The sequence below is a fragment of the Eucalyptus grandis genome, chromosome 5 (genome assembly GCF_016545825.1).
Source record: "Eucalyptus grandis isolate ANBG69807.140 chromosome 5, ASM1654582v1, whole genome shotgun sequence".
NCBI lineage: Eukaryota > Viridiplantae > Streptophyta > Magnoliopsida > Myrtales > Myrtaceae > Eucalyptus > Eucalyptus grandis.
The window spans coordinates 44,945,519-44,957,245 of record NC_052616.1 but is presented as its reverse complement, the minus strand read 5'-3'; the positions used below and the strand labels follow the sequence as shown (position 1 = coordinate 44,957,245).

Here is an 11,727-nt window from a genome sequence, read left to right as displayed (position 1 = left end):
AAAGATTGTTATAGTAACAAAGTCCTTTAAAATTTTCCCAATTAGTTATAAAAAAAGTTAAGATGGACAAAAAGAAAACATTCAAATTCCATTCTAGATATGGGTTCAGTATTCTTGCTAATTAAAGCTTTAATTGATTTCATTCAAGTAATTTGATTTAGTCCAATAGAAAAATTACATTGAATAATTAAATTGACTTTGAGAAATGGAAATAACTTTTGTTAACATATAAGATGATCCATTATTTTTTTTCTCTTTTAATTATACAGATTGTCAAATGGAATAAATTACACCTGTTACTTTTTTTTTTTGGTACCCAGGGAACCTCCGCATGCCGCTTTGCGGTGGAGAGTAAACCCTGGAGCGCCGGGGGCTCCCACTGCTGACCCCCAAGCGCAGGTAAGACGCGCGTTTTGCATTGAAGCAACGCGGCCTGCAAGTCTCGAACTCCTCCCTTCCTTACACCTGTTACTTTGATATTACAAAAATAGATATTTGTCCCAAACATGCAATACAAGTTTGAAGAAAAAATAGAGTTTACATTGCCATCCGGTTAGAAAAAACGATCATTTTATATTTGTCTTATTTTTATTTTGTACTTTTTCAAATATAGATTTCATTATTTTACATGAAAGATCAATTTTTTATTAATATTTTATGTTCTCAGAAAACTCAACATTATGATGTTTATTTATACCACGTCAATCTTAGACCTTCATAAAATATGATAATTTTTTTTCACAAAATTATAAAACCAGTTATACAAATCTCATATTTTTCTCTTACATGACGCCTCATATCAATGGATTATTGATGATTCAAAAATATGCACGATGGAAATGCCCGCGCTAGTATCAAATGAAGCCCCCGTTTGCTCGATTCCTCCTCGCCATCAACTTACTACACAGTCCCCAACTATTGCTTTAATTAGTCTTTCATTGTAAATTTACTACAATAATTGAAAAGTCTTTGAACAAGACTTGCGAGGCAGACCTCGGGCACTAAGGGATAAAAAGGGAAAAAAAACACCGCCAGGCAGTGTCAAAATGAGAGCATCGTCTTTTGAATGATCCACTATCAGCAAGTGTCGAACTGCACGCGGTACTTTGGGCTTGAAAAAAAAAACACGAGCATACAAATATCAGAGGAAGCTCAGATACTTTAAAAAGAAACATCAGCAGATACAATAACAATTATCCGGATAACTTCCAGAGCGTAGCCAAGGCTAAGTAGAACAGAGACCGGTTTCAATGACCTTGTTATCCACCACCTCTGTTGGATTTGCTTTGTACTGACATTCTGACCTTGTTATCCAAGTTACACAGTGATGAAACAATGCTTGTCCCAAATGTGAGACACCTTTTCCTTCAATTCTGGACACAAATGCACAATAACCAAACTAGAGGGAAGTGCTGGCAACTCATGAAGCATGTCGCAGTGAAGTACATCAAGAGTCTCCAGCTTCGGAAGATGCTCGATTTCAGAAGGTAGGCTGGAAATAGACGAATTACGCAATCTCAAGATCCTCAGATTTTTCAAATTCCTAATATCTCCAGGAATCTCTCCTTCTATATTCATACACGAGGAGGCATGTAGTTCTTCAATGCTATGTAGATGCCAAATAAAACTAGGAAACTTGCTTATGAAGCAATGGTCCATCTTTAACACTCTCAACCTCCGCAAATTACCAAAGGAATCTGGCAATTCAAAAATGCCTGTTCCCGAAATATCCAGCTCCTCTAAAGGGCTTTGGCCAATGGACACTGGAAGTTTTCGTATCCAATGACAATTCCTCAATGACAAGCGTCGGAGTTTTACCAGCTCTCCAACTCCATTGGGGAGACTCAATGACACGCAATTGGAGGCAGAAAGAGTTTCAAGTTCCTTTGAATCACTTCCCAAGGGAATAATACGCACAGAAGTCTCATCAATGAGGAGCTCTTTCAAAGCTTTCAAGGCACCCACTTCTTCAGGCAACCTGTTGAGTTCAATGCAGGACTTCAAATTCAGGCGAAGCAATTTTTTGAGACTCCCGACCGAAGGATCCAAATGGACCAACTGAGAGCATCGCTCTAGAATCAGAATCTCCAAATTTGGAAAGCTAGAAAATTTAGGACTTATCAGTAAGTCAGTACAACCGGTGAGATTTAAGACTTTCAATTGCTCCATCTGTAAAACAGGAGAGGAAAAATCTAAGGTAAATTGCCAGATAATTAATAGAATAAACACATTAGAGCAGTAAATAGGAAACCACCTTGATTAACCTCCAACCTCCCCAGTCTTCGGTGACCTTGCTCCATGAAAGATCAAGAATGACCAGTTCCATCAGACTAAATTCTGTTGCTACGAAATCTGTCAAGCACCCTTGCCAACGAAGCCACCTCAACTTCGGAAATACATTTGCCAAATTTCCAGTCATACTTGCATGATCCAATTTCAGGAACCTTACCCTTGGCATGCTCTTGAGATCGCTTTCTGTAAATGTATTGGGATGAAGATTTTTAAAGTCAAAGCAAAGGGCTTCTACCTCTCTCATTCCCTACATTTGCCAAGAGTAACAAATCAATCGAAAGCTATAAAGCACAATGACAAAATTTTACTATGTGATAAGGACTAAGGTGCTTTCTTTTCTATGCATGAAAAGAAGACCTATAGATGGCAAAATAACTGAAGAAACTCGATAACAAATTACACCTCAAGCGTCAAGGCTTTCATTTTACAGAAGAAAACAAACCATTGAACCAATAGCCTTTACCTCTTTCTCGTTGATTCCTTCCAGGCCTGTAACATGCATGTACCGTCTACTGAGCTTAGTTTCTTCTTGATCTATAGTTCTGCAGAGGCGCTTCAACAATTTATGCATCTGCAGCATGTTGTCTTCTCCAATTTTTGCTAGGGGCATGAAAACTTGGTAAGAAGGCAAAAGATCTAGATCAGGCCACATATATGACACAATTTGGCTATCCACGCCACTGGCAAACCATGCTATGTCCCAAAATATTTGTTCCTGCATATCATCTAATGCTTCATAACAGATTTTCGAAATCTCCCTACAATCCTTCAAGATCTCTCGAGAGTGTGGTTTTATCAAGTCCTCCATCTTCCTCCAATCTTCTATTGTTTTTCCATGTAGAAGTGAACCGATAACTTCAATAACAAATGGAACCTGCCCCGTGGCTTTGACAATGCGCTTCCCAATTTCAGGATACCAAGGTATTGAAGCATGCCTGCGGAAAAGTTCAAGAGCTCGATCATTATCCATCTTATCCACATCATAGATATTAGGCCTTTCTGTAAAAGCATATGTTTCGAGAATTCCACGATTTTCTGATGTAGCAATTATCCGACTTCCAGGACCAAACCACTCAAGCCGGTTACCAACTAGATCATAAAGATGAGACTGTTCTTCCACATCATCTAGGACAATAAGAGCTTTTATGTTGCTGAATACATCCACGAAAAACTTGATTCCTCCTTCAAAAGAAGCAACATCGCCATCTCGATCAAGAATATCATGTATCAACTTAGTTTGCAGAAACTGGATACCGCCATTAATTTGTGCTTTTTCACCAATCTCTGTGAGAAAGCTACAACTATCGAAACAAGAGGAGATTCGGTTGTATACGGCCTTCACAATAGTTGTCTTGCCAATTCCGTTAGTTCCATGGATTCCAACCATGCGTGGTTCACCCCCATCATCTTCTATTGCCAATAACTTGATTACCTCCTTCACTCGATCATCAATACCAATTACCTGTTCAGTTGTGGCAAATGAGGTCTGCAACGACTCCACAGGGAAACTTTCCAACTCCTTAAGATCTAGAAGTGGTGGAATCCGTTCCAAAATAGGACTTTCCCATATCCTCAGTGCAGAGAGATTAGGAAGTGATGAAAGGGCGTGAAGATCACTCTCTATGTACTCCACTACAGGTAGCGCACCAATTTCCAAACGCTTGAGGCTAGTAAGCTCACCAAGTGGTGGGAGACTTTTGCATGCTGCGCAATGAAACAACCGTAGCTCAACCAACTTAGGCATGTGAGATATCCAGCTTGGAAACCCTGCACCCCCATAGCCTCTTATTTCTAAGCTTCGAAGATTTAAGCTTGGCCGCAGCTCCGTAAGTAAAACTTCATCACCTTCTTTTCCGGCACACACTAATACTAGTGAAACTAAGGAATTCTTCTCCTTCAAGTTCGCAGCATTTGATTCTGCTACTGTATCTTTTATTTCACCCTTAACTTCAATTCTGAGGCTTCCTCTCAAATGGTTTAACCTGTTCAACTCCCCTAGCCCACTGTAATTCTCTGGGCGAGAGTTGTCCCCGGGTAAAATGAAATCCGTTAGTGTGCGCAAAAGTGTCAACTTGCCCATTCCTTGTGGCATATAAGATAGGGCATTACAGTTGCTAATCTCCAGTTGCCTGAGGTTGACCAATTTTCTGATATCCCTTGGCAATTCTTTCAGCTTGTAACACATATTGAGTTTAAGTACTTGCAAGGTTTCCAATCTTGTCACAGAATCAGGAAGCCTTACGATTCCTTCATTTTCAGAGAGATCTAGAAATGTCAGATGCTTCAGCTCACAAATAGAACTCGGCAACTTCTCAATACTACTGTCATGCAAATCCAAGGCACATAAGAACTTGAAACTAGAAATTAATTTGTGAAGAGTTCTTTCACCTATTTGAGTTCCAAACCTTGAGCTTTTTCTTTGACTAGTTTTGATGAATGTCCTCAGACGATATGCTGTGTGTATATTTAGATCTCCCTCTGATAAATATAAAGTTGAATTCCACAATATATGATGAGTTCTTTCTTTAAGGCGTGACCATGAACGATCAATTCTTTCATACTCAGTTCCAGCAACATGGCGTGCCATGTCATATACTGAACGATGCATCCTACAAGACATCACATTTCCAAGTTCATCTTTAATGCAGTCTTGAAAGAAATTCCTCCTGAGTAGATCCATGAAATAGGCATGAGCAACATCTTCTATATCCTGATCTATGTTGTCTATGGGCTGGATAAATCCTGCTGCCATCCAGAGACTCGTCAATTTTTGTTTATCAATCGCCCAGTCTGTGGGAAACAATGAACAGAAGGCAAAGCACTGTCTTAGATGGCATGGGAGAAGACGATAACTAAGCTCAAGTATTGAACTTAACAGAGGAAAATTTCCAGAAAATTCTGGAATCTCGTCCTTAAAATTAGACCACTCAGCTTCAGTTTTCTCGAAGAATAATAGACTTCCAATCATTCGTATTGCCAAAGGGATTCCACCACACTTTTTGACTATCTGCCTCCCGATATCTACCTTAGTTGGATTTCTAGTCTCTTCTTCTTCCTGACAAGCCATTCTCATCAATAAATCAAAAGACGACTCTATTGGAAGGGCCTCAAGACAATAAGATGGGGATGTACTCATACGGTCCACAATGTAAACACTGCTTGTAGTTATCAGAATCTTGCTTCCTAGGGCACCTCCCATCAATAAACTTTTCAAGCTCTCCCATTGTTTAGGATCCACATACCGCAGATCGTCAATAACTAGGAGATATTTTCGCAATTGCTCCATGTCATCTGCTCTCTCTGTTGTCTTTCTTCGTCTGAATTTTCGCACTTCCGTTTCGAGATCGTGGAAGTTGTCACCCACACAGACCCATATCCTTAAATCGAAATGATTCTTGACCATGTCATCTTCGTATAGACATCGAGCAAGAGCCGTCTTTCCAATCCCACTCTCACCCCTTATTATAAAGAAAGAAATTTGGTCATCAGTGTCAGAGTCTAACAAAAACTTCATAATTGCGCTTTTAGCATCCTCTCTCCCTATAATCTCATCATCGTACACAAAGGAGTCCAACCACTCTCTTCTCTCTACCCGCACAACCTCCGCGCACTCTCGCAAGCCCAAATCCCTCCCTCTGGCAGCGATGGCTTCTATTCTCTTCCTGATTTTCTTCGCACGGGCGCTCATCTTCAGCCTTAAATCAGGTTTTTTAGAAGGCGAAGAGGAGGAGGGAATTACATGCTTCAACTTCTCATCTTTGCTCGGCGATTCTCGTAATTGCATAACTTCCAGGTTCCATTCTTCGAGTAAGTCCTCCGCATCATAGAAAGCATCTTTGAGATTGCCAAGCCATTGTCCGATTTCCCCCTGTTCTCCGAATCTCAGCTTTTCCGCATCAGGCACTATACTTTGGAGAAAGGAAAAGGTTTTCTTCAGCTTGGACAATTCGCCGCCAGCGCCCCATAATTGTCCACCCTCTGGGAAATCATCCACAAGTTTAGCTACTCTCAATATGAGTGCTTCCACCATGGCTCTTCGGGGGTGAAGGGGATCTCCGCCTCCTGTTTTTTCTTTCGGGAGGATGCTCTGCCGATGCCGAGTCGCGACCTGTTTGGTTTCCTCCCGTTCTATTCACGACCAATCAGTATCGAAAAGACGAAAATACCCTCATTTGACTATACAGGGACTAAAATCGACCATACTATTACGGTGGCCCCATTCCCCATCTTCTCTCTCTATGACTTTAAATAAAGATTTTCCAAGGACTATCATCATCATGAACGGAAGTAATAATGCGAAGTCTAATACAGTAAATAATTTTGGGAGGGACCTTTGTTTGAGTAGGGATCTAATATGGAAAGAAAAATGCTGCTTAAAGGTCCACTAGAAAGACAAATGAGGATTCAGAGTTTAGGAAACAATTAATGTTTAGAGTCTTTCAAATTCGTCATCAACACACTCCATAATTGTGCATCATTTGCCAAATCATCCAGAAGTTTAGCAAACTTGGAGATGATTGCCTCTGCCATTGCTCTCCTTCTCTTTTTCTTTCAGGAGGATGCTCTAGCAATGCCAAGTAGACATGGGTGGTATGTCTAATCAGCACTTATAGTACTCAAAAAAGCTCACAACACAGCATACATGACAGTACGAAGTAAAACCGAACCATGTGTTGCAACATCTCGTTCAAATGTAACCTGACGAATTTAAGAGACAAGATGGTATATGCAATGCCATGGAGGAAAAACATCTATCCTAACTAGAGAATTTAGAATATCAGAGGAACTGTCCATTTAAGACTACTGTTTCACCAATGAACTGTCCACCCCTTCATTATATGCCAACAGCTCAGTTCATCCAACAAAATTTGCTTTCTAGAGTATAAAGAATAGCTCAAATGTTTCTTGAAATCTGCAGCATCCATGTTCATGCTTTAACATGTTAAAGTGGTTTTATTTGTCTATAGGTGGCTTCGCAAAATAATTTGCTCAGGTACAATGCCAATCAAGTTTGTTTTCTTTGTGCTCCCGTAGGAATAGCTATTGGCAAGTGAGATAGAAATACTCACCACGAAGGAAAAGAAACTTGCGCTGCAAAACCCCCTGCGATCAGCAGACAAACTAAAACAATTAATAAAAATACTCACCAAAAAGGAAAAGCAATAATTTGCACTGCAAAACCCCCTGCAATGATGCAATCAGCAAACTAACGATATTGGCAAGTTCTAATTTTTTTTTTTTTTTTTATGGTGTTCTCTGTTCTGTAACCGAAAGGAAAAGCAGAATAGAAAATATGAAAGTTTTGTCTTCCTCATAAAACTCTCTCTCTCTCTCTCTCTCTCTCTCTCTCTCATTCTCTCTCTCTCATCCTCTTTGTTTTGTCTCTAAGCTAAGCGTCGTAAGATTTGCTCGTTTCTCTCCAGTTGGGTCTCTCACCAGTCTCTCTCTCTCTTAACAGAACAATCTTATATTTTAACTTGGTAACATACAACGCAAAGCCCAAATCACCCAATCCTTTGAAATCAAACCTTCAACCCTTCCAAAAAAGCAAAGGAAAAAGGGTTTACCGAAAACATTAAATTTCGGACTCACCTCAGTTACTCTGAATAGCTGCGTCCGAGTCACGAGCTGCAAAAGAGAGGTGATGGTGATGAGTCTGCGTCTAGTGACAACGAGTTGGGTCGCATTCTTACAGCGCCAATGGTGGCGACAATGAGAAGCAAATAGTTTTTTTTAACAATGGCTAAAAATCGGTTCCAAAATTAGTTTGGCTCAGGAGCGCCAGGTAGGTCTTTACTTGAAATTGGGAACTGGACCAATTCCAATTGGTTCCCAAAAACTAGAATCGGTTCCTAGAGTGGTTCAATCATAACCAGTTCCTAGATCTATTTTTCGAGTGGTCTAGGTTGGTTCTCATTAAACCTGTTCTAGTTGCAAACCTCTACTTGTCAGTCTCATCCCGTTCTATGCACAACCAATCAGTATTAAAAAGACAAAAATACCCTCATTTGCCAATATAGAGATTAAAATTGAGCATACTATTACTGTGGCCCCATTCCCCATCTTCTCTCTCTATATAAAAGATTTTTCAAGGGTTATCATCATCATGAACGGAAATAATTAAGCGAAGTCTAATAAAGTAAATAATTTTGGGAGATATCTAATGTGGGACTTTGTTTGAGTAGCAGTCTGAGGTGGAAACAAAAGTGCTCCTAAAATGTCCACCAGAAAGACAAATGAAGAGTAAGAGTTCAAGAAATAATTAACGTTTACACTCTTCTAAATTCGTTGCCAACACTCCATAATTGTCCATCATTTGCCAAATCATAACGTTTATTGTGTTTTCAAGGATCTATGATAAGTAAGCATGGGTGGTAATCCTACAGCATTTCCAAATCACATTGCTCTTAAGCAATTTTCAATCCTTACACTGGTTGGTCGTTCGATTGGGCTCGATCAATTACGTATAGGTTGTTCTCACATTCAACTAATTAGATGTATAGCAATCCATAAGAGGGGGCACGGCTGGATATGAGGAAAATTCAGCCAAGTCCTAACCACCATTCTCTTTTGAAAATTAGTTGGAGTTGAGATGGTCAAGAGTTTTGCTTGGAGTAGCGATCGAGATGTCTAATATGGTAAACAATTTTGGGAGATATATAGAGTGCATTTGTTTTGCGAAATATGAATTAAAGAAAAAAAGAATTGCTGGTATCCTCCTAAAAAAGAATAAATGAAAAGTATTTTCATTGTTCATGAAAATATTTATATATAAATTTTTATCGGTGTTAAAAATATGTTTTATTGACTAATTATTTTAAATGGTATAGATGATCATTTTTTAATTTCCAAATAATTCATTTACAGTGAAACAAATAGAGTCCTAATATGGGAATTTCTTTTGAGCGGGAATGTAATGTGGAAAGGAAAATGCTACTAAGGGTCCATTCGTTTTACGAAAATCATCCAAAAGTTCAATTACTCCCCAGACGATTGCTTCTGCCATAGCTCTTCGGGGGTGAAGGGGATCCTGCACCTCCTCTTTTTTCTTTCGGGAGGATGCTCTCTACCGATGCTGAGTCGCGACCTGTTTGGTCTCCTCCCGTTCTATGCACAGCCAATCAGTATCAAAAAGACGAAAATACCCTCAATTGTCGGTACAAGGATCCATAAAATCGAGCTTACTGGGCCACCATTTCCCATTCTCTCTCTATGGCGTTAAAGACTTTTGAAAATGGGATGTGTTCGCAATTTGTCAAAAAAGTGCGAGTTGCAATTATTCATTTCGTTAACCGTCCAGCTTGATTAATAGAAAATATAAATGTAATTTTTAATATTTTCTTTTTTACGTGGTGATGACGTTTTTTTTTTTTTTGGTCGGAAATGATATATTCTTTCATTCATTAAGTACGAGAATTACAAGAAGTCAACGGATAAGATTCCACACATAAAATTTCGGAGAGAGTGGGAGGAGGGACGGATCGCTAGTGTTGAGGTAGGGATTTAGTTCTATGCATCTTCGTGATCAAATCTGCTGCATTATTAGCTTCCCGCGTGCGGTAGACCAACTTCGTCGATTTGGAATTGAGTAGAAGGCTTCTACATTGTTACACAATGGGCTTCACGTTCCACGGAGGTTCGGCCCAGCCCGTGATGCTTTGCTCTGCAGTTGAACAGTTCGTTTCACAGACCACTTCTCCCTGTTGTACTTGATCGAACACTTCTTCTCCCACGTGCTGTTTCTTTCTGAACTGCAGAAACTCCAACTTGTGCAAAATCGCTAGGGTTTCGATTTGAACAGGGGAGGAGGCTCGTACCTGTCGCACGAAGCCGTCGATGAGTTGCCCAATTTGATCCCTCAAGATTCTAGCGACTGAGCCTACCGGTTCGCCATGTACCTAGGAGCCGTCGACATTGAGTTTCATCCTCCCTTCCTCCAGTGGTCTCCGTCTTCTTTGTAAGTGCAGGTTTGTGGGTTTGCCATCCTCTGTTTTGTGCTGCCATCTGCTGACATTTTGGAGATGTGCTTGCGCCAGGTCCACTATGGTGTTCGGATTCAGTTGCTTTGCTCTGAAGATCGAGTTATTTCAGGCTTTCCACACAAACCATAGCACCGTTGCCACCAACTCTTTCTCAGGTAGGTCTCTGTCACCTGCAAAACTCTCCAATAGCCATTTATCAAACCGAGTTATTAAGTTAGGTTTACAAATAAGATTGATCCGTGGATCTATTCATATGTTCTTTGTCCATTTGCAGAGGAGGAACAAGTGTTCAGTGGTCTCCGGATGTGTGTTGCAGAGCGAGCAAATTGGGTCAGGTAACACCTTTCGTTTGTATAGATTCTCTCTTGTTGGGATTGCATTATGGCAAATACTCCATATAAAGATGCGCATCTTAGGGGGAATAGATAAACTCCATATCTTTGTCCACAATGTTCGAGGAGGCTGAAATGATGTTGAGGCACTGTGGTGTTCTACTTCTTTAGTTTGTGCACATGCTTTGTTATATCCGCTTTTAATCGTGTATTTTCCCACCCGGTTACCCTTCCACACTAGGGTATCTTCCTTCTCGTTCAGGCTTAATGGGATAGCAAGAATTTCATTTGCTATTCTGTCTTCAAGTAGGTACAGTACCTCTATTTCTTTCCATCCCCTATTTTCATCATTTATAAGTTCAGCCACAGTTATGGGGTCGTCTTTATTTGCCGGGCCACCTATCACTCCAAATTCCAGCCATTTATCCTCTCATATTTTAATTTGCTCGCCATCACCTACCCTCCATTGTACCTCATTTTCAATAGCTTCTCTCCCCACCATAATGCTTTGCCAACCCCATGATGGACGCTGCCCTTTTCCTGCCTTCCACTTATCTCCATTTGGAAAATAAACTCCTTTGAAAATTCTGCTCCATAAGGCTGTGGGACTTTGAGATAACCTCCAGGCTTGTTTTCCCAGCATTGCTTTGTTAAAATTTATTAAATCTCTAAATCCTAACCCCCCTTCATCCTTCCTCGTTTTCAATACTTCCCATTTCTTCCAGTGCAACCCGCTGCTTGTATCATTTTGTTTCCACCAAAAAGATGCAAATCTTCTTTCTATTGCTTTACATATGGAGATGGGTACTTTGAAGATCGACATGGTATATTGAGAAAGGGCTTGTACAACACTTTTAATCAGCGTTTCTTTACCTGCTTTGGACAAAATTTTCTCTTTCCAACCCTCCATTTTCATGTTTACTTTAGCTAGGATCCAATCAAACATCTCTTTTTTTGAACGGCCCCAATCCGTCGGAATGCCAAGATATTTCCCTGTTTTGTCTATGATCGGGACTCTGAGTTCATGTGCTAAATTCCTTTTCAGATTCAAAGGATAGCCACTGCTGAAACTCACTCCTGATTTATTGAGGTTGATTGCTTGGCCCGTAGCATAATAATAC

The 11,727-nt window shown here is 40.1% G+C and overlaps 1 protein-coding gene across 1 annotated transcript; it reads right to left on the bottom strand.

The window, feature by feature from the left end:
- Positions 1–1,366: 1,366 nt before the first annotated feature.
- Positions 1,367–6,322, bottom strand: LOC104444974 (disease resistance protein RGA2-like). The gene is made up of 2 exons (XM_039313761.1): positions 2,255–6,322; positions 1,367–2,169 (listed from the first exon to the last, which is right to left on the bottom strand). The coding sequence occupies exon 1, from the start codon at positions 6,320–6,322 to the stop codon at positions 2,717–2,719; it is 3,606 nt and encodes a 1,201-aa protein (XP_039169695.1). The 3' UTR covers positions 1,367–2,169; positions 2,255–2,716.
- Between the last annotated feature and the right edge of the window lie 5,405 nt (positions 6,323–11,727).